At 31.3% G+C, this 24,684-nt stretch overlaps 3 protein-coding genes across 4 annotated transcripts; 1 reads left to right on the forward strand and 2 right to left on the reverse strand.

Moving 5' to 3' along the window:
* Positions 1–2,214: 2,214 nt before the first annotated feature.
* Positions 2,215–3,000, forward strand: LOC103308773 (SCAN domain-containing protein 3-like). The gene has a single exon (XM_008182798.1). It carries the CDS (start codon positions 2,215–2,217, stop codon positions 2,998–3,000), a length of 786 nt encoding a protein of 261 aa, XP_008181020.1.
* Positions 3,001–5,770: 2,770 nt separating this feature from the next.
* Positions 5,771–15,853, reverse strand: LOC100158720 (glucose dehydrogenase [FAD, quinone]). 2 transcript variants are annotated; one of them, XM_029488628.1, is made up of 6 exons: positions 15,063–15,853; positions 11,666–11,872; positions 9,038–9,179; positions 8,794–8,922; positions 8,456–8,676; positions 5,771–7,282 (listed from the first exon to the last, which is right to left on the reverse strand). In XM_029488628.1, the coding sequence occupies exons 1-6, from the start codon at positions 15,078–15,080 to the stop codon at positions 6,146–6,148; spliced, it is 1,854 nt and encodes a 617-aa protein (XP_029344488.1). In that variant the 5' UTR covers positions 15,081–15,853; the 3' UTR covers positions 5,771–6,145. The 2 variants fall into 2 exon arrangements, with proteins under 2 accessions (XP_029344488.1, XP_001946057.1); XM_001946022.5 differs by lacking the exon at positions 15,063–15,853 and having other exon boundaries at positions 11,666–12,672.
* Positions 15,854–16,132: 279 nt separating this feature from the next.
* On the reverse strand, positions 16,133–23,544 carry LOC100167651 (glucose dehydrogenase [FAD, quinone]). The gene is made up of 5 exons (XM_001946072.4): positions 22,903–23,544; positions 22,626–22,767; positions 22,423–22,551; positions 21,675–21,895; positions 16,133–17,583 (listed from the first exon to the last, which is right to left on the reverse strand). The coding sequence occupies exons 1-5, from the start codon at positions 23,140–23,142 to the stop codon at positions 16,447–16,449; spliced, it is 1,869 nt and encodes a 622-aa protein (XP_001946107.1). The 5' UTR covers positions 23,143–23,544; the 3' UTR covers positions 16,133–16,446.
* Positions 23,545–24,684: the final 1,140 nt, after the last annotated feature.

Raw genomic sequence — 24,684 nt, forward strand, 5'->3', positions numbered from 1 at the left:
ACAAAAAGTATTCCAAACATTTTTCGAATACTTTTTTTTAGTAGATTTAGATTTCAATAGCAAAAATATTACTTTTTAAATTCTGTGTTTATAAATGAATATTATTATAATCTTGATAAAAAAAAAACACCTATCTGACTATCTATAATCTATTAGTTATAAAATATTATATTAAAATTAATATTGGATGTTAAAAAAATATTCCGAATACTGTACTCAGAATACTTGTAAAAAGTATTCAAAATACTGTATTGAATACTTTAAAAAAAAGTATTTAAAAAGTATTCGGAATACTTAAAAAGTATTTTGAATACAGTATTCAGAATACTGTATTTGGAATATTACCCAAGTCTGGATTTGAAAATGTAATATAAGATTCCTTATAAGTTTGTCTACCATTTAAAAAAAAAATGTCTACAAGCAAGTCAAATAAAATTTTTATGAGCGTTTGAAATTCATATTTTTACAACATTCGATATTCACTCGATTTCTCACGTAACGATTTTCTTATTTTGTTGTAATTAAAAAACGAATGACTGTAGATACTTGAAAATTTCACTGAATGTTTATATTAGCATTTTCTATATACGATAAAATTTTGAAAATATTTTTACTCTTTTTGAGCTGTTTACGGACATTTTCAGTTTTACATTTTTTTAGTTTTTTTTTTCTATAAATATCAATAAAGTTTTATATGTTAAAAAGTGTAAAAAATTTAATACAATGCTCCTGATATATTGTTACAATAGCAGTTGAAAAATATTAAAAATACATAGGCACAATTTTTTTTTTAAAGATCGAATTTTGACAAAATGTATCAAATTTAAAATTGATTAATTATTTCGTAGTTAAAAATCTATAAAATGTTCAACTTTCTCTAAATCTTCTCTAGATCTAAGGATTGAAAATTTAAAACAAGATTCCACGTAAGTAGTTAATTCTGTTACCAAAAATCTAAAAAATACATAATCACAGTTTATTTGTATAGTCATTTTAAGCTCAAATTTGGACGAAATTACATATTAAAAAACCTGGAATAACTATTTTAGTTGTTTTGTTGTGATTGTATAATATTATTCGTGGGTAGGTACTTGAAACTTCTAAAGTATACTTTTATATATCTATGATAGTACCCGGTTTGTTGTTGATGCGTATGATGCGTTACCTAATGGATATTGTGGAATAATTTGGAATTTATTATAGGTAGCTATTATAAGTCAATTTTGTTTTAATACTATAGATAAGTAATAAGTATACCTATAATAGGCGTATGTCTAATACCTAGACTGATAAACCGTCTCCACTCAGAATCGTTTTTCTTAAACAGTGATATTATATCATTGAATTCAAATTTAATACTATCCATTATACAGTGACCCACTTGTAACCTACTGTACAGCAGAGCGACATCCACTTACCCACTTTTTTTTTTTTTTATTTCTAAAATGCAATTGCCTGCGGGCGCCAACAACCCCCTTCAATTCTTTTTTACCTTTTGCTGAATTTTTTAAACATTGATTACCTGATGTCCTCTTAATAATCATTCTTTAATGAACTAACTATTTTGAATAGTTTTTTTTTGTTTAAGAATTTTATAAACTCTTTAGCGTGGTATTCATCTAAATCTTTTTTTTGTTTTCTAAAATGCTTTAGGCTGCGGACTTCCACACATTCCTTTTATTATTATTTTTATGAATTTAATTCTAGTTAATTTTTGATGTGTAGGCTTATGAATAATCCTTCTTTGATGGACTAATAAATTACTGTGAATAGTTTTTTCTGTTTCCAAATCTGTAGTTTGTTTTCTTTAGTGTTTGTTTCCACTTAATAATTTTTTTCTAATTTTTTTTTTTGTTTCTTTAAATGCAATTGCCTGCGGGCACCCACACCTCTCTTTCAATTTTTTTCAAAATGTATTTAACTATTGTTGAATTTTTTTGTAAAGATTTCTTAAACATTGATAACCTGATGCCCACCGTGTACAGACTGTTATACATTTAGTTATTGTAATTTAGTACTTATATATATCCACTCATAGTTTTTTCAAGTTTAAATAATTATTCCCAAAAATGTATTTAAATTTTAAAGCAACAATAAGAATAACAATAACAAGGGTCAAGCTTTTAGCACAACATAATATACCTATAAATCCAGCGTACCACTTTTTTTTCTAAAACAACCATCAATTCAATTATACAGATCATTTGTCAAATAATGAGACAAAACATTGTTAATGAAATTAAAAGTGCTGGGATGTTTTCTATACTAATTGATACAACGCAAGATGTGAAAGTTGAAGATCAATGCTCAATTATCATCAGGTATCTAACCGACTCGGTTAAAGAAAGACTAATAGCGGTGACAAATGTAAAATCATCTACAGGAGAATCTATGTTCCAATTAGTCAAAGAAACTTTGGAAGTAAATGGTGTTGATTTAAAGTATTGTATTGGGTCTTCTACAGATGGTGCATCAAACATGCAAGGGCGTTATAAAGGATTTTCTAAGTATTTGTCAGATGAAAATCCATCTCAGTTGCATGTATGGTGCTATGCCCATTGTTTAAATTTAGTTATGATTGATGTGACAGAAATAACTATTGAAAGTGTCAAGTTTTTTAGTCTTCTTAATGAATGTGCTAATTTTTTAAGAGAATCCTATAAAAGAATGGATGTGTGGAAAGAATTATGTGGAAACAACAAACGATTAGCAAAAGCAGGAGATACAAGGTGGTGGTCTAAAGAATCGTCGATTACCACTATTTTTGGCCACTTCGGTATGCCTGAAAGTGCATTATATGTTGTATTAATTTCAGTTATGTTTAAAATTGCAAATTCTGATAAGTTTAATCGAAAAACACGATATAAAGCTATTACATTAAAGGACTCTTTTTTAAAATATAGTTTTGTCATGACATCACAATTATACTTACGAATATTTGAGCGTATACATATATGTCGCCATTGTCCAAGTATTTGCAAACAAGTGGAATGGACTTAGTTCAAGCATATAGGATGGTTTCTAGTACTATAACATACTTACAAGAAATATCTAGAGATTTTCAAAGAGTGAAAGAAGCTACCGATTCATTTATAATATGGGCAGAAAAAGAATTGGAAGAAGTAGATTGTGACGAAATTCTTGAATCAAAGTTCCCAGATGAAAGTTCAGTTCGTCGTAAAATTAAAAAAAAAATGCCAGGTGAGGTATCAAGAGACCAACTTATAATAAATCCACTTGAAACATACAAAATAACTGTACACAATATAGTTTTGGACACAATTATCAATAAACTAAATGAACGATTTACAAAACATGGCTCATTATACTCAGATTTATCTCTTTTAGATCCAACCAATTTTAAAGATATAAATGATACTATGTCTAAAGAAGCATTTACACGTTTAAGTGATTTAATCATTTTCTTTGACAAAACTGCTACTCCAGAAAACTTGCGACATGAATTGTTTGATTTTAAAGAAAAGTGGCCATCTATAAAATATACCGTGCCTGAGAGTTATGACAAAAATGTAAACGATTATTCTGATGAAAGTTCTTATGAATCTGACTCAGAATCTATAAAGAACCAACTTATTTTACAAGGTACACATAAAGAAAAATGTACAAATTCTAATCAGTTTTGTAAAAACTGTCCAGTCTGTTGTTATATAGTTATTTCTAAGTATAATATGCATACAAATACATACAAATCACTTTATACTGCATATAAGTTTTTTGTTAACACTTTCGGTGACACAAGGTAGCTGTGAAAGGAGCTTTCTAAGTTAAAAATAATAAAATCTAGAATTCGTAATTCATTAAGTCAAGATCATCTTCAAGCATTTATGCTCATGGCTATCGAAAAAAAAACTCTTATAGAAGTCGAAAATGAAGAAGTCAAAGATATACTTGCTAAGAGCAGCCCCTTAATGACTAAACTTTTATTACATTAAAGGTTAATTTAATAAAATCATATTTTATTTAAAAAAAAAAAATATTGTCATTTTATAATTTTATATATATTTATACATACATACGAGTATTTAATATTATATAATATATTATATGTATATGTATTTTTTCTCTTGACAATTAGTTTTCATAACTATAATTCTTATTATGAAAAATGTATCTTTAGTTAAGTATTAATAGTTTTTCAAAAGCAATTTTTAAATAATTATGTAGTTTTTATATTGTTATAAACATTTAAATACTTTTTTATGTGTACATTTGACTTATCATTTACATTTCTTTACTGAATAAATAAATAATAATAAAATAGTATTTTTTTTAATTTTGGGCCGATTTTTATTCCCAGTCCGCCCCTGATCATTTATATTATATCATTTAATACTATCCATTATACAGTGACCCACTTGTAACCTACTGTACAGCAGAGCGACATCCACTTACCCACCTTTTTTTTTTTTTTATCTCTAATATTTTTTAATACCATAGATAAGTATATAATATGTCTTATACCTAGACTGACATATCTTCTCCGCTCAGAATACTTTTTCTTTTACAATAATATTATTGAATTCAAATTTAATACCATCCATTAAACAGTGACCCACTTGTAACCTACTGTACAGCAGAGCGACATCCACTTACCCACCTTTTTTTTATTTTAATTTAAACTTTTTTTTTTATATTGCCTATGATAAATATGGTAAATATCATAAGCTGTATGCTTTTATTCGTTTTAAGGAAACAATTTATGTCGGTATGATATAAATTATTTTGTATTTAGTAAGATTATTACACATAATTTTACAGTACACCTTTGCACTGATTATAGAAGATACTATCTTTATTCTGTTATTACCTATCTCGGAGATAGGTAATAGCAGAATAAAAATACCCTGAAAAAAATCCCTGACCCTAGGAAAAATAACCCCCAGGGCCCAGACTACAATATTACAGCTGACAACCACATGGCATTTTTAAAACCTAATTAGTGTAATTATTACATTATTAATATTTAATTACAAATATATTATTATACTTATATAATATAGATTATAGGTATACTTTTCGTTAAAAAAATTAATATATAATAAATATTATTAAAAAATTAACAATAATATTGTTTTGTTTTATATCACGATGTGAAACAACATAATATGTTAATAGGTCTTTTAAAAGATTACTGATTAGGTACCTACATTCATTATATGTTTGTTTAATAATAGTTTATTTGATTTGATTTATTTTTACAAATCGTTAAAATATTATTAGGAAACATAATATTTTATTTCGGGGATATATTAAAATGAATAATATAAATGTATTAAGCAAAAAATATTATTATTAATGTTTGAAAATTATACCTAATATAGATATTAAAAAATAAGGTACTAACTACTATTAAATATTTGAGTAAATAAATAATTGATTTTGTTTGTATGATTTTTTATATTTTTAAGTAAACATTTAAATGGGTGCGTAGTTAAATGCAATAAAATTATGACTCACATTTCAACGTTGAATGACTTTATACTCGTCTACACCGGTTTATCTACATTGTAGTTAAAATTTATTAATGGCACTAATATTACAATATATGATAATGAATTGAACTCTATTTAAATGCATGAATAGTAAAATAAATAGTCTAATGGCTGCAGCAGTACATGTGTTAAAATAGTTACTGAAATATGCTATTTTAGGGTGGCAACAGCTAGGGTGTACTTTAGGCACTATTATTTTTTCTGAATTTTATTGGCATGTCGCATAAAATAACCAAACGTGCCGTTGGCAAATGTAAACTAAAAATTTTAAATATATTAAAAAAATCACAATAAGTATAATATAATATTATGTTAGGAGTTTATGTTTGTTTATTATTATTAGGATGTATAAAATCGGTATGCATGGCAAAAGCTATTCCAACATACCAGCACTTTCCAATTTTTTAATTCATTAAAATATTAAATAATATACAACTCTCCAACACCATACACATTATGCAATACATACGTGTATTTGTAACTTATGAAGAAAAAAAAGTGGCCCGACGATGACAAGAATTGAACCGCTCAGATGTTGGTATACCTCCAATAAAAAAATTCGATTGGCGCCAGTCGCTTAAATCAATATCCTTAACGCTGATTATAATATTATTACAGCTCGAAATTATCTACTACGTCCGTACGTCCCAGTCCTCCTTAATCATGTCGGACGCTTTTTCCGCGATCATGATCGTCGGGGCGTTGGTGTGAGCCGCCGGCACTTCCGGTATGATCGACGCGTCCACCACTCTCAGGCTACTGATGCCGTGCACGCGCAACCTCGGATCGACGACGGACGTCGGATCTGTGGCCGGTCCCATCTTGCACGTGCCGGACAGGTGATAGATCGTGAACGATATCTGTCTGGCGGCACATTTCCAGTAAGCGTCTGTGTCGAACACGTGTTGCACGCAACCCGGTAGCGGCGTTTCCAGGACTGTGGCGTTGAGTGACCTCATCGGGCCCGTGCGCAGCATCTGCTGGACGAGCCGGACTCCGGCCACGATCACGTCCAGGTCGGCCTCGTCGGCGAAATAGTTGGGGTCGATCAGCGGGTGGTGGAACGGGTTGGCGTCCCTCAACCACACGCGGCCGCGACTCTTGGGACGCATCACCATCGGGAACACCGTGAACCCGTCCATACCCTCGGTGGCCCGGTACACTGCGTCGTACAGGTCGGGCCTCATACCGCACAGCTTGGGCATCATCTCGTGGGTCGAGTACAGTCCCGTCACCAGCAGAAGTTCGAGGTTGGGATGTCCGTCCGCCAAGTCCGGACTGTTGACGTCCACGAAAGACAGGGCTTCGGGTCCACCCGGCACTGTATAGAGACCGTTGTGGTTCTGCAGTAATTCGTTCAGAATGTATGGGTCACTGAATACCCTGTGGAGCCTTATCGATACGGTGTCGTTCACCGTCGCCACCAGTCCTCCCAGCGACACGTGGTCCATCAGGTTCTCGCCGACCGGCAAGTCCGCCACCAACGGGATCCGGAGGTCCGCCAAGTGTTGCTTGGGCCCGATTCCGGACAACATGAGCAGCTGCGGTGTGTTTATGGCTCCACCGGAAACGATCACCTCCTTCCGGGCAAACACTCTGGTTTTTTTTCCGCTCCTGACGAACTCCACGCCGATCGCTTTCTTCGTCGATTTGTGTATCAATATCTTGGTTACTGTGCTGAACTTTTTTACGTGCAGGTTTGATCTCCTTTTTGCTGGGAAGAGAAACGCTGCGTTCGTACTGTGACGGAGACCGTTTTTCATGGTGGCCTGGAAAAATATTTAATAATATTAAAAATTGTGTGATTGATTTCATATAATACACGCTCGAATTAAATTCAATGGTAATAAATTATAATATTATAAGGTGTTATTGAGTATATTATAAATTCAGAGTTGCCTACAATAACCATGAACCAATATAACCTATAGCTGTTATAAGGTACTTGTAGATAACCTTCTTTATATAAAAATAAAAAAAAATGTATTAGAAAAAATTAGCAGCTTAATTTTAGCTAAAAATCTACTAGTAATTATTTTTAACGGAAAACACTGTAATTTTTTATGTAAATTTTGTATTTATATTTTATACATTATATAATATTATACTACACTACCTATATTAGAATAATATTATTTTTGTGATTAATGTGGTGGTTTATATTATGTTGTATTCGTTTACTTATACACTTATTCAATCTAAAATTTTAGTTTTTTTTTTTCAGGAAGTCCACTTAACTTTTTTATTATTGGTTAATAATGTGATCATATAATATATAAGTATGTAAAAATTTAAAATAATCAAAAATTTTAGTTTTTTAACTCATATCATATTTTATGCAAATATATAGTCTTTTGTGCGAAACGTGCTGTTGCCAGATAATTAATAACGTTTTTACATATTAGGTATATGAAAATTACTTAAAACATAGGTATCAAAACTATATTATTACTTCTTGATTTCAAGACTTCTAAGATTAAAAAAAAAATTTACTAAGTATCAAAGTACTTCACTGTACATTTTGAATTAATTCTACAATGGAAATTATTTTTAACCAATAAAATATTATAGATAGGTTAACCCATCGCAGAACTATTATTATATTTTATTTTATTTTCTGGCATTTTTATAGTACAGAAAATCTATCGTAGGTAAAACTCGATTTTAAAAATACTAAAAATATCACGTTTTGGTTTAGGTATAAGTTTATAACCACACATATATGGTAATGATTTTTTTAATATTTTTATAATGTTTGTAATGTTCACAAATCCGTGGTGTTAAATGTTAATATTATATACGGATACCGTTGATTCGAAATTGTACCTATACCTACCTGTATATAATTATATATTTTGTACACAAAAACGAATCTTTGGCCGCTAGTTATGTAACAATTACTAACTATACGGATATATAACCTCGTGTTTGTTACTATTTACCTGTAAATAATTGATCCCGACTTGTTTCTCTCCGTTGACGTCTACAACGGGAAGTCCGATTTGCGACCCTGCTTCCACAAAAGCCTTCGCTATTGGAGTCCTGTACGGGACATCGGACACCGACAACAATCCGTTTTTTCCGTGATAACCCGGCTCGGAGTGAGACAAGTTGGCGTTTTCCGATTTGATGAAATATTTCAGAACGCTGTTGTAATCCCAACCTATTAAAACACGAATTGAAACGCATAATGTTTTGAATTTTTAAACACAAACTCGACAAAAGGTCTGCAGTTAGCAATTTGGAAATTATATTAGTGATAAACAATTTGTAAATTTACCCGTGTTTCCCATATCTGCCCAATTGTCGTAATCCTTTCTGTTACCACGTGTATATATCATGTAATTCAATACGCTACTGCCACCCATGACTTTGCCTCTGGGAAATTTGCATCGATTGCCTTCCATTCCTATAAATTGGGTAACGTCAAACGTTTGTTGTGAGTATACAAATATGTGAGTATAGTAAGTACCTACCTTATTAATTGACAACAAAATATTATTTGATTGTATAGATAATATTACCTAGACACGAGTTGTTCATCGGAACTGTTCTGTATTTCCAATTGATCGAGGAAAATTGCAAAAACGGAGCAGCCAAAGGCACGTCCATGATGTGTGAGGCTTGTTGTCCTGCTTCGATCAACAGCACCTGCCATTTTTTGACCTGGTCATCGAACATAGAACAGTATTATTTGTTAAACAGCAGTATAAAACGCTAAGCGAAATTGATTAACGAGCTTCCAACCCATCGCGGTCCTATCAAATATATTTAACACCAAACTAGTGTTTAATTATTATTATCTTATTAGTTATTACTAGGACTGTTAATTTGTGGGAAAGTGCTTTTTTTTTAGAGATTGTGGAACGTAGCTTTGTAATAATATATAATTTGAATTATGTAATTACGAATCCGTTTATGAAACTTTTATTTTGTATTTTTTGACTTTTTAATTTTTTAGGTCATTTTTTTGCATTTTTAGGTCGTATTTTCTTTTTTTGGTTCATCTTCCGGTATTTTATATATTATTATTCCATCAATTGACATGTTTAAAAAACATTTTTTTGTTTTTTTTTGTCCAATGCAATAGTAAAGACTAAAGATGAATAAGGTAGGTACCCGCAATTAAATATATTTAAGTTGCTTAATTATTTTAACTAAATAAATACATAATATTTTTTTTAAATATTTTAAGTGAATAGCATTGTACAAAATTTAAGTAGAATCAATATTATTATTATTATTTTTTATTAAATAATAACATTTTTATGCATGTAAAATGTAATGTACTTATGTATAATATCCTATAATATCAATGTAAATATAAAAGTTAAATTAAAAACCATTTTAAGTGAATTTTATACTATAATTGTTGGTATTTTATAATGCATTTTTTAAAGTTTTTTAATGCATTAAATTCTCAGCCCTGGTTATTACTGTAATATTGTATGGAAAATGTTAACGTTTTATAAAATATATTGTTGATTGTAAGGTTGTGAATTCAATATTGATAGAAATCGTGGGGGGGAGAGGGCTAATAACCAAAGTATTTTTAATTTTTATAGTATCATTATCTGTTTTGAACTTGAAATAATTTTTTTAAAGCAAAGTAAAACATTATTTGGAGGGGGGGGGAAGGGGAAGCCGTAATTATGAATTAAAGAGGTTAACCTTTAATATATTATGAAATATACGCTTACAATAATTATTTGACAATACCTATGAATACTGCTAGTATTATAGTACTACGTACGTAGTATATATTTTATAATCAATGGTTATTATAGGTACTTGTGCATGATAAATAATATTACGCTCCCCGGGGCTCAAATATATGAAAATAAACAAAATACTTAAATTAAGTTCGTATTCTACAAAGTATAGGTACCTGCAAAACATCCAAATGTTATAAATTCACAACCTGACGGTTGGTAGGTACATCACGTAAACACGTAATACTATATCTATGTCATATATAGGCATGTACTGTTTCCGCCAGGTTAAAAAAAGGTTCGATTCCCGTTTCCGCCAATATACCTGCTACGGTAAAAATGTAAAATTATTATAATAATATATTCCATAGTATTGGATATTATCCATATTATTTGTAAAGTATATTAAAGTTTGAACTTGAAATAATTGTACACGGTTTATATTATGACAACATTAAATATTGATAATATATTAATAACTAAATAAATACATAATATTTTCTCATAGTTTTAATAAATATAATAATAAAGCAAGTCACTTATTCATAAATATATAGTAATTTGTCATAGTTTTATTAATTAAAAAAATTATTTCCCCTTTTTACCAAAAATATATTATAATAATTTTACCATAGCATACCCGCTATAGGCGGAAACGGGAATCGAACATCTTTTTAACCTGGTGGAAACAGGTGATGGCGGAATCGGTCATTTCAAATTTTGGCGGAAACGAATAATTCCCTCATATATTTATTGGTAAATGGACATTCCCCCCATTTTTTTAACAGTTTATTATTGAAAAATAATATTTAATTTAATAATACAATATTATTTATTATTTAATATGAAATTATTTTTCAATAATAAAATATAAAATATATAAACATTTTTTTGTTTTCATAAATATAATAGATTATAAAAGTATATGTTTGATCAACTGAACTACTTCAAACAACAAAAATGTAAAAAAATTAAGTGTAAAATAAAATATAATTAATAATTATATTCTGACATAAAAATGATACATTATGTAAAAAAACATTTGATTACTGATTCTTTTGTTATTTCTAAACACATATTTTTTTACCTTTGTTAAATTTTTTTTTTTTTGTTAAAACTACCAGTTTGGATATTTAACAATTTAATAATTGCTTTTGAATTTGAATCAAGTAGTTCAGTTGATCAAAAATATACACCTATAATTTATTATATTTATGAAAATATTTGAAAATATTAGACAATAGGGAAAAAAATAATTTCATATTCAATAATAAAATAATATTATTAAATAGTAAACTTCAAAAAAAAATAGGCGGAAATTGTTCTACTACACTGAAAACAGTCACGGGAGAAATTTCCACGATTCATATATATTGCATGCAATATTTAAAAATATCGGAACGCATATATTATAGTTATTATAGCCGCATAGTCACTCACTTCAGACAGTCTGCTCGCCACTACCGATCCAGCGCTTCCGGCCCCGACCACGATAAAATCGTATTCCGGAAGCACCTTTGCCCGGTCGACGGTTTCATTGGATTCCCATACCAGTGTTTCTCCCAAAAATTTCAGCGCCGATTGGAATAGAGGCGGATAGGACCGTGCAGGCGACGATACGCTTTGGACGATGACCACGAACGAGCACTGCAACAATAATAAGACAACAACTGTCCGCGCCTGAAAATGTAGCGAAGCGGAAACCATAATAATATATTTTCGCGAATTCCCGATTTTGGATTTGCTGGTTCCGGCGACTGTCGCGTGTACGATGGACGTCGGATTATAACCACGACCAGCAGGCAAATGTCGACGAAATTTGCGAAAGACTTCGCAGCAGCCACGCGCGACGATATATTATCCTTATAATATTATGTGCTTATATAATTTTTTTTCTAGTTCAGGAGTCATTGGACTGTTGTCGGACATATAATCACGTGGTCGTAATACATGCTTGAATCGGATCCGATATTGACCTATCGTAAACTCACTCATTACCAACGGCATGCGACTCGAAGGCCGTTCTGTCTAACTGCAAATAACTCGTTTCTCGTTAATTTTTTTTCCGCTTCTGATGCTTGCAGGATAAAAACGTTCGAATGTATTAATTTATATTGCTATTAATTTTCAGCTCGCGATTTACCATTTAGATAATATTTTAAACGTTCTACGGATTCGTGTACCCACATATTAGTAAATACTATAATATTTAGAATGACGGCTATACGTATTGAATAGACCTAGGTACAGTCTGATTGTTTGAATTTGTTTAATGTGACGAGCGATACCACAAATATAGGGAATCTGCTATAGCGGTACTACGAGTATTATAGCGTATATATTCGGTAGGTATATACAAATATATAATTTAGTAACGTGACCGTTCAATGACCTTTCGGATATTGCTAATACAACATTATTTTATAGTACACCCAATTTTATGTTGTGCTTATAACTGCTTAACCCTGATTGGTTATTTTAATTATATTCGATCGTCGACGAAATTTTTTTTTTACATTTAACAGTATAAAAAAAATATTCTGCATTAAACCGGCTATTATATAATATTACGATGTGCTTAAAATTAAATATATGAACGCGATGATATGAAGATTATTTATACATAATAAACGATTAGTATAATATATGTAAATAAGGACGCGTTGTAAGGTGGTTGGCATAGGCACAATTTGGTGGTGGGAGGGGAGTGTTTGGGGTTGCTAAGCACCCCTAAAATTCATATTAGCACTCCTAATAATTGTTGAAAACATCATTCTATTTCATTGACTATAATATTACGCCTAGATATTTGGGTAAATTTATTTCTAAGACCTTATCATTTTCATAATAATAATAATACATACTATAGGTACCTATCAGAATAATAATATAGGATATAGGATATACCTACCTAATAATGTATTATATTTTAGGTAATTGTTTAGGTACATTAAGATTAACACGAAAGTTTTTAAAATTAATGTGTATGAATTGAAGGGGGTGTGGGGGGAAAAGTCCCCTACTGATCACTTTAGTCGACATAAATCTATAGCACCCCCATAAATTTGGGTGGTTCCATTTTCCTCTAAAAACGAGATACCATTTTCCTCCAATGTCCATTTTCCTCCACAAAAAAAAGGTCGGTTTCCATTTTTCTCCACATTATTTTAGACTGAAATTATGTCTATTTTCCTCCAATATTTCAGCCAGTGTTGTAGTATTACGTTATGTATTATAAAGATAGAGTAAGGCTAGGATCCAGGTCCAAGGGCTTGCAAACGTTATAATAACGTTATATTTGACAAAAAAACGATTGAAATTTATAAACGTAATTATAATAGAAAATGATGGTCAAAAATAATTATTACCGCAAAACAAAACATAACTATTAACAAAATATATTATATCTCATTAAACAAAATATAACGCAAAACGTAATTTATAGAATATCATAGACCGAAAAATAACGCAAAACGAAATATTTTAAAATTTATTTATTTAAAAGGTCTATTGGTTTTGTAGAAACATATATTTCATACGACAATCTAAGAATTGATTGTATTATATTTCGTAACCGGGCTATTACTCACCCGAATTAGTTATTATTTTTTTAAATTTTATAGGTATTAACACTATTTTAAATAACGATAAACGCAAACATTTTGTAACGTTTTAATTTATTATAGATAACATAAAACAGAATTTTTTTCAGATGCAAGCCTTGTTAGGATCACATTTTCAGTTGATACATTCTGGTATCGGCTATAATATCTATATCAGCTGTCAATTAAGTCTAATAAAGAATATTTTTTATTTTTCCGATATGCATAAATTATTTATATTATCTATTTTATTATTTTATTTATTATTTATTGGAGGAAAATGGACAGTGGAGGAAAACGGTATCTCGTTTTTAGAGGAAAGTGGCTACGGCCATAAATTTAACCCAAATTGGGTCTATGGTGGTTGGAGCAGACAATTTGGAATATTGACAATTTATTTTATATATAGATGTGTATTACATTGCATAGCATCTACCAGATAAAATCACTTAATTTATTGATGTTTTTATTAGAAATATAATTTATTGTTTCTTAATATTTAAAAAAAAATATTGGAATTTGATACAGAATCACAGGGTCTATTTTTTGGGTTATTTATACTAAACAAAAAAGCTATTTAAAAATTGTAAGAAGCAAAAATATAGCTAGCAATAATATTATGTATCTATAATCAGTGGCGCCGAAAGCGTATTTTTTACGGAGCAGTTCGCCCCAGTGTTTGCTTTGTTATAGTTGAATTTACAATATAATCATGTGGGTGGCGGGTGGTGGTGGTAACTAATTTTTATACTTTGCCCCACCAAATGAAAAACAAGTCGGTGCCACTGACTATAATTAATATTTATCGAAAAAATCTTAATAAGTTTTGATGAATTCTGGGATAAATTCCGGGAGGCTGAATTGCTGAAGCCTCTTTCCCCCCTCCAAAATATCCCCTAAAAACGTTTATGCCTATTGGACTCAAACTGCAGGATCATCCCAATTGAACGTATATTTTACTTTTAGAAAATAATAAATTCTTCTATTGAACTGACACCGGTCGATGGTGTCAATTAAAATATATAAATTTATATATTTAATTTATTAAATATATAATATATATATAATATATAATTTATTTTATTTAATTTATGGTACAATAAAATATTATAGGGACCTAATAAATATATAAATATTATAAGTACCACATAACTTAATTTCTCTATTCCACTTATAATATATACATTTAATATTATTTACTAACATATCTTTATTTAATATTAATAATTACTTACATACATATTTTTATTCATGGATCTTGGGTCTTTTTCCCTATTGTTTCAATCGATTCAGCCCCATAGTGAGTTCAATAAGCGGTTGTTAGTGTATTTTAATACGTCATTTACTGTAGGTATATTGCAGGAATAATGTTATTAATTATTATTAATGTTTCATTGAGTTTACTTTACTTGTGTTGTTGCCTTGTTGATGAATGTCAAAATTACTGCCATCATAGTGTCATTTTGATAATACCTGCGTATATATAATTTTGGACGCTGTAGCCGAAAAGTGTCGAGTGTGTATATTTATTATTGGTCAACTATACCGAGTGATTCATTTAATGTAAGTATAAAAATCGAATTTTAGACGAGTAGTTTTTTGAGTTATACTTATAACTTCAAAATATTTAAAGTTTGGATGAACAGAATGGAGTGGTACAGGGGTGTCCCACAAAATGTTGGCCCACTACTCTGCTCATCAAGACTTTGAATATTCTGTTTCACAATAGGTATGAAATAAATACGTATATGTTGTCATTTAAAAGGGTAAAAAACGTAAACAATTATAGCGATAAACAACAAAAAATAATATTATTGTTTTCAAAAAGTTGTACCGTTCCCGACTTATAGCCATGTAAAATAAATATTTCATGTTAATAAATGGATCACTCCGTATATATAGTACATGTATACTGTATAATGTATACACAGGATGTAAACAATATTATAGTGCAGTGCATACCTATGGGCTATGACATTATGTACAAAATAAATATAAAACAATAATACTATGTAGGTACAACGGACTGAGATGATAAACCTAACATGAACATTGAACAGTAATAAGTTATAGTGAAACACGCGCTCAGTACAAACTATTCGCGTGTATAATAATAGTGTCGCTGATGTAGTGGTGTGGCGATGTGCATTCAACTGCAGCTTAAAATATTCTTAACACTGTATACAGACCATATCATAATAAAACACAGGTATGTACCTTAAAATATAATATATACCTATACCTTAGACAACACGCGAGTTTTATAACAGATAACCGTCGCTCGTGTCGCAAATATAACAAAATATTATTAGAAATAAAATCGTGTATTACATAATAATATAATTATAATTGTTGCTTATTAGTATGTACATCATTGGACATCAGTCATTATTAAAACACGAATTTATCGGTTAATACGCACAACATATTATTTTGCTCTGTTATACAAACATAATGTATAGGCAATCACCGGACCTGCGTGAATTATATATTGTGTATTATAAGAATTGGACGGCTTAAATGTTGGTATACCTCCAATAAAAAATTCGATTGGCGCCAGTCGCTTAAATCAATATCCTTAATGCTGATTATAATATTATTACAGCTCGAAATTATCTACTACGTCCGTACGTCCCAGTCCTCCTTAATCATGTCGGACGCTTTTTCCGCGATCATGATCGTCGGGGCGTTGGTGTGAGCTGCTGGCACTTCCGGCATGATCGACGCGTCCACCACTCTCAGGCCGCTGATGCCGTGCACGCGCAACCTCGGATCGACGACGGACGTCGGATCTGTAGCCGGTCCCATCTTGCACGTGCCGGACAAGTGATAGATCGTGAACGATATCTGTCTGGCGGCACACTTCCAGTAAGCGTCTGTGTCGAACACGTGTTGCACGCAACCCGGAAGCGGCGTTTCCAGGACTGTGGCGTTGAGTGACCTCATCGGGCCCGTGCGCAGCATCTGCTGGACGAGCCGGACTCCGGCCACGATCACGTCCAGGTCGGCCTCGTCGGCGAAATAGTTGGGGTCGATCAGTGGGTGGTGGGACGGGTCAGCGTCTCTCAGCCACACGCGGCCGCGGCTCTTGGGACGCATCACCATCGGGAACACCGTGAACCCATCCATACCCTCGGTGGCCCGGTACACTGCGTCGTACAGGTCGGCCCTCATGCCACACAGCTTGGGCATCATCTTATCGGCCGAGTACGTTCCTGATATCAACAGCAACTCAAGATTGGGATGTCCGTCTCCGGACCCGGGCTTATCCACGTCCACAAACGCCAGGGCCTCGGCGCCTCCCGGCACCGTGTCAAGGCCACTGCCGTACCGTAAGTAATCGTTCATGGCGTACGGATCTTCCAGAGAATTTTTCAGAGTAATCGAAATGGATTCGTTTATCGATACGACCAGACTGCCGAGTGACACGTGGTCCATGAGGTTCTCACCGACTGGCAAGTCTTTCACCAACGGGATCCGGATGTCTGCCAAGTGTTGCTTGGGCCCGATTCCGGACAGCATGAGCAGCTGCGGTGTGTTTATGGCCCCCCCGGAAACGATCACTTCCTTCCGCACAAACACCCTATGTTTCTTTCGATTCGATACAAACTCCACTCCAATCGCCTTGTTTGACAATTCGTCTATCAGTATCCGCGTTACCATGCTCTGCTTTTTCACGTGAAGGTTCGGTCTTTTTTTCGCAGGGAACAGAAACGCCGTGTTTGTACTCCAACGGCGACCGTTCTTCATGGTAGCCTGATATTTAAAAAAAAAAATCCTTTTTTTATATGTCCACAGAATTATAAAATTAAGTTGTATATAAGATACTACAATTTTGAAAAAACTTAAAAATCCATTAGTTGCTTTAAAATTATAATGAAAAACCACAAAATGGTACGCTAACATTCTCTTAAATATAAATTGAAGCCACTGATCGGAAAATGATTATAATATTATTGATTTTTTTTATTATCTCGGAAACTATAATTAATATAATTAATGCATCTATGTGGAATTATACATAATATAACTATATACCCATAATCTATATGGCTGTATAGTGTAAGTTTATATAGTATTGCTACTGTAGCCTAGTTGGTTGAGAATTGGTGTATCTGATATTTTAATTAGGTACGTGGTATTTAAATTATTCTTTTAAATACAATTTAAATCTTTATAGAAGATACCCAATATTGTTAAAATAAGACTACCTAGTGAAATAAAATACATTTTTAAATTATACATTTGTTTTATATTTATTATACTATATAGGTATACTTATAAATAACTAGCTGAATTACCCGGCTTCACCTGAGTGTAAAATATTTGTGTATCGCCATACATCTCCCCATTCCCGTCTATAATATATTGCCGTAAAATATCTTAGACTTATGAGATTAATTAATAGAAAAATTGCAAGCCTTAAGCTATCATTGTCTAGGCTCTACGTTGATCAGTCAGTAAGTCAGTCTGACTATTGTACCCTGACCATAGACCTATAAACTAATAGACAGCTCATTCCACTCCGCCCTGCCCTCAATGCACGGGAATCATATAAGAGAAAGAAAGAAGAAAGAACGATGAGAGAATAGAGATAAAAAACATAAAGGGGGTAATCATAAACGTATGAAACTAATACTGTATTTCCCCCACTTTCTCTTTTCTCTTTTACTCTATATCGTACCCCTGACCTCTCTCTCTAAGTACTGCCCATTAGTTTATTCGTCTATGGTCAGGACACGTTCGATTATACTTAATTAGAGCCTTCCACAGTTCCACCCATCCCGCCCGGCGTTATACCCGTGAGATACGCTTGTGATTATGCGATTAGTAAATTTTTAGGTAGGCAATCCTCCTGTGCGTGCGCACTTCATTACGAATATCTTATTAACTTTAATAATAACATACAAATAATAACGTAAATAACGCTATTACGTTTATATAGTTAGATAAAATAGCGTTAGATATAACGTGTAAATAGAAGCCAGAAGGCTGTTCCTCTTTTTCCTGAAATAATTTTTATGTTGTTTCTTGAAATTGTTTGTTAGATTATTAGAATAATATATTGAATTGAAATCTACTATATATTTTGCAATTATAAGACATTTAAAAATACGTGAAGATATTATTAGGTGTTAAAAAAATATACTTATAGGTGAATCATTTGGGTTCGTTCGTATATGAATATACACAAAAATAGTTGGCTTTCGAGTTTCCACAACCTTAAAACTCCTTAATAACTAACTATTAAAATTAACAATTTAGTATAATTATCTAGTAGTATCATCTACCCCCCTTGTCAAGTTATAATATATTTATTACTATAGTATAAACTCTATTGGTACTATATACAATTACCTATAGGTACATTATCATTAATATAATTATATTTTTATATTTTGCACGTGTAATGTGCAATGCGCGTGTTTTTGTTTTTGATAATAATTATACACTCAGTAAATTTTAAGCCAATTAAATTTGTTTATAAGTTGTTTTTTTTAGATTTACATCATAATAATAAATTTTAATAAACTTGAATAAATTGTAGGTATATTCAAGTTAAGTTTTTCATAAGGAAAATACATAGGTAATAACAATACACATAACAATATATCCATATTATTGTGTGATGGAGTAGTAATCAATTTATAGTCTCTATAATAATATATTATTATTTATAGATTAAAAATATTATATAAATAGTTAAAAAAATATATAAATTTTTTTTTATTGAACATAAAGCCCGGCAACTATGGGTAGTTACTAGTTAGTACCATTAGCTGTTTGTTTTTGTTTGTTCTGTTTGTAGGGAAAGGTATTGTAGGTTTGTAAGCAGATGTATTTTAGTTTGGCAAAATTTTTAGTGGGCACGCATAGGTATCTGCCATGCCCGGGTGGAGGATGACGGCCTCTCTCTCCAGACACTGTGACTGCCCGAAGAGAAGTGCCGTCCGATGCCGAGATTCGAACCGTCGAAGGTGTGCGTCGCAACCGACGCCTTAGTCCACTTGGCTACTGCATCCCCCAAAAATTTATATTAATTTTTATACGAGGGACAAAATCAAACAAATTTTGGGAAACCAATCTCAAGTCTTACGTTAAAATACATTAATATATATTTTTGAAATCCTAGAATCAAGTCATATTCTGTAGTAGGTGCTTAAAAACAACACAAAAGTAATTACATTGATTATAAATATTTATGGTAATATATATATATAATTAATGGTAATATACTAATATAAGTACACACCAAAATGTAATATTTATGATGTTTTAAAACATAAGAAGACTCCTCAGCCACATTCAAGGGCGTCCGCGAATTGATACCGGGGTTAGCAATGAGTAAATAATTTAGAAATATTTAATTATATAAATTACCTAAAATTATGAAATCAATGTAACATTTTATTTATTAAAAAAAAATGCATATTTTGCTAATTTTAACGTCACAATTAATTTAAATTAATGCTATAAGATTAAGTTTTAACTAACTATCTACGTATTACGTATAATTCATAACTAATTTTTACATTCCCTACCTATATGAAAGAAGACATGTCACAAATAATATTTTATCACTAATCGGAAAGTGAAACGAAAAATGTAAAAAATAAAAATTTTTCCCTCCCCCTCCTGACAATTCCTTTGAACACCCTTGCAAACATTGTTGTCTCCATCTTACAACATATCATTGTACGTTCATGATACTCCATTCATGCAAGACTACTCCCCGTTGACCGTTGATACTTAATATATAGGCATAGAGGTTTTCAGTTTTTGTTTAGCAAAGCGGTATTCATGGGTAAAATGTTTTCGCTCCCCACCTATGTAATTGATCTGAAAACGTCCTGACTTCGTTTTACTCAATTGTTTTTAAAATTAGAGTGAATTTATCTATTATAAAATTTAAAGATTATGATCTATGGGGCGTCTAATAGGCATTTATTGACATTTTAATTACGAAGCAAATTATCAGCATTTTAAAACTGTGTATTTTATGCAAATTTGAAAATGATTATTACTTGCTTCAAAATTAAAATATCAATACAAGCTTTCGAGATGCGATAAAATACGATTAAGAACGTTTTTTTTGGTAACACGATTGAGAACGCTCGATATTTTTTTTTCCAACGTTGCCAAATTTAATCGAACGATAATTTGGGCACGATAATCGGCTATCGAACAATTAAGAACGTTATACCATTTTGGCTGAACAATTGATACGGTTGATATTTAATATTTATCGTAAATTTATCGGATTCACCGGATGTTATTTGTAACTTAGATACCAAATATACGAGAGAATGACTTAATAGGCGTTGCAGTCGTCGCACAAACGCCAACGAAGTACTCGAGATGTCTTAGACGAGATGCCTATTAGTAACCTTTAAATTTTACAATTGTTCAATTTACTCTAATTTTAAAAATAATTTAGAGTAAAATGGATTATTGTGAACGTAACATTAATAAATTGCTATATTATGTTATCACTTATAAACTCGTAAGTTAATAAGATGGAGACAACACAATATGCGGGTATGCTGTCCACTTAAAAAGATACAATTCGATCTAGAATGTTTTGTGTGCCTATATCTATACAAAAAAAATCAATTTTTTTTGCAGCTCACGATAAAATAATATTTTTTATGTTTATTTATAGAGTTGCCATTTATTACATATTATATTACTAGGTATTAAAATAGAATTATCTAAAATATTGCATGAACGTTTTACAAATATACTTATAATACAAAAACGAATCTTTGGCCGCTAGTTATATAATAATGATTAACTATATATAATATACGCATAATATAATATTACCTCGTATATTATCTATTTACCTGTATATAATTGATCCCGACTTGTTTCTCCCCGTTGACGTCTACAACAGGAAGTCCGATTTGTGACCCGGCTTCTACAAAAGCTTTTGCTATTGGTGTCCTGTATGGGACATCGGACACCGACAACAATCCGTTTTTTCCGTGATAACCCGGGTCAGCCTGAGACAAGTTGGCGTTTTCCGATTTGATGAAATATTTCAGAACGCTGTTATAATCCCAACCTTAAACACGTATTAAAATTTTGTTTTTTTTTAGTCTTTAAACTCGGTCTCTATGAAATTACTGCAAATTATTAAATTCTAGTGGCCGTTAATTGGACTCACGGTTAACGGACTCATCTTATTCACATGTTGGACTCGATGAGGCTTGCTCAATTTGCGAGCATATTCTTATTTATAAATAGTTTGAAATCATTACGAAACAACATTTTTGAAAAATAAATATTTTCTATTTGTAATTTTATCAATGTTCGTGTTTTTTTTTTTTTTTTAATGATAACATATATTCGAAATACATAAATAAAATATAAATACATAATAATGAATACTTATTTGTTGGTACATAGCCAAATTAAAATTTTTATGACAATGATGCATATGCATATCTTTTTATTCTATTGGACTTTTCGCATTATTCTATATTTCGATTAATGAACACATACCTACTCTGGTAGTTTGGTGCCAAAGTGAGTCCATTAAACGTCGAGTCAGCGATTACTGTATAATTCAGATACAATTTGTAAATTTACCCGTATTTCCCATATCCGCCCAATTGTCGTAATCCTTTATGTTACCACGTGTATATATCATGTAATTCAATACGCTACTGCCACCCATGACTTTGCCCCTAGGAAATTTGCACCGATTGCCTTCCATTCCTATAAATTGCAAACGTCCAAAGTTTACTGTGAGTATACACAATTTACTCTTTTAATCGACTTCAAAATATTACCTAGACACGAGTTGTTCATCGGAACTGTTCTGTATTTCCAATTGATCGAGGAAAATTGCAAAAACGGAGCAGCCAAAGGCACGTCCATGAAGTGTGAGGCGTGTTGCCCGGCTTCGATCAACAGCACCTGCCATTGTTTTACCTGATCGTAACAAATACAAGAATCGCCGTCATTGGGAGAACAGTATAGTATTAAAAAATTAAAACACCGAAAGTCGAAATCACATCAATGTCGTTTGAAGTTGAATATTATAATATTTTCGGTAGATACACTCACTTCGGACAATCGGCTCGCCACTACCGATCCGGCACTTCCGGCACCGACGACAATGAAATCGTATTCCGGGAAAACTTTTGCCTGATTGACGGTTTCGTGTGATTCCCATTCCAAAGATTCAGCAATGTACATCAACCCGGATTCGAATAATGGCGGAAATCCAGCAGTGCTTGTTGTTTTAGACCCATAAAATATAAACAAATACAACGAAATTCGCAGATGAATTGATTGTGATATCATTTTGAAAATGCTACGCTTCCTTTTATTTATCTTAAAAAAATTGTATGCACCACTATAATTTGTATTATTTATCGTATTATTACAAGAGATTTGGTACTCATATTAGTTTATTCATCAATAATGTATATATTTTAGAACAATACTTTAAGGATCACTCAGGAATAACTAAAATCACATCACGTGTAAAATTTTTTTTTTAAACAGAGTTGGGCTACATCTGAATTACTACTGAGACGCGGTCAACTCATACATTTTCCTACGTTTGTGTTTATTATGATTATTTTGCTAATTATAAAATATTAGGAATTTACGCATGAAGGTCGCCTGATAATAAACTAGTTTGTTTGTAAGCAAGGTTTTCTCGATTTTGCTCATATGTTTCTCTATAAACCATAGAAATCGATACCTATATAAGACATAAGTTGAAAATATTGAAATGTATTAATTGTATACTGAACAAAAATGTATAGCTTTCTTTTTCGTCATATATATATACATGTTTTCATTTTTTATTTATTGAAGCCTCGGCATCTAAGACCATTGGCTGCATCAACTATATAAAGGTTCACATTAATATTATATACAGGTTATAAGTCACTAAATATTAATTTACTTGATCTTAATTATGAATGTAATTGTGTTTTTTATGTTGTCTGGATGGAGGGCTTCTGAGGGAATGTTTGGTATCCCTGCTTCCCGTTTATCCGTTTCAGAAGAGAGGCATTCTTATATGATGTGTTTCAGTGTTTGATTGTGAGAGGTGTGCCATAACTGGGCACTGGCACATATAGATAGGGGGTCTACCCTCTTCATCAGGTACTGATGGGTTGACGATGTGTGTCCGATTCGCATTCGGTCGATTATCTATTTTCCTTATGATGTCCGGTGGTGATGGTCATAAAGAGGATGGTGTTTATAATTTAATTTAGTTTTGAAGAACCTTGTGTCCAAACCTGTAGCCATGTTGTTCGAAAATAATTTGGTTTTAGATTTAGCGTCGTGTAAGGTAAAATAATTGAGTCGTATGGCATCCGAAGTGTTTATTGCATTGCGTGCTTTTTTTCATTTTATTTATTATAATATTTTAATTCATTAAAAATATCAAGAAATAACAATGGAAGTTTCTGTTTTTCAGAATTTATAAACTAAATGCCTAATTATAAATTGTAATTTATGTGATAAAATTGTTAACCGGCCTGTTATTTTATTTTATACATCTTGATTTTTTTTTTGCAATAGTATAAGCAGTTAACATTGTTACACTACATATATATGGATCGTTTACATATCTGCTACTCATTTACATATTTTATAACTTTATACACATAAATATATTATTATACTATGTACATTCAATTATACAATATATGTATAAATAAACATTGTATTATTATTATTAATTTACTTATTAATAATATTTTTAATACTGCAATGTATATATTATATTTACATAATATAATAGTAGACTTAATGATTTACAAGGATTTTGAGAACTTGGATTTTTATTTATATATAGATAGCTACACTATATTTATGATAGTG

This window comes from Acyrthosiphon pisum, chromosome A1 (genome assembly GCF_005508785.2).
Source record: "Acyrthosiphon pisum isolate AL4f chromosome A1, pea_aphid_22Mar2018_4r6ur, whole genome shotgun sequence".
In the NCBI taxonomy this organism is placed as follows: domain Eukaryota; kingdom Metazoa; phylum Arthropoda; class Insecta; order Hemiptera; family Aphididae; genus Acyrthosiphon; species Acyrthosiphon pisum.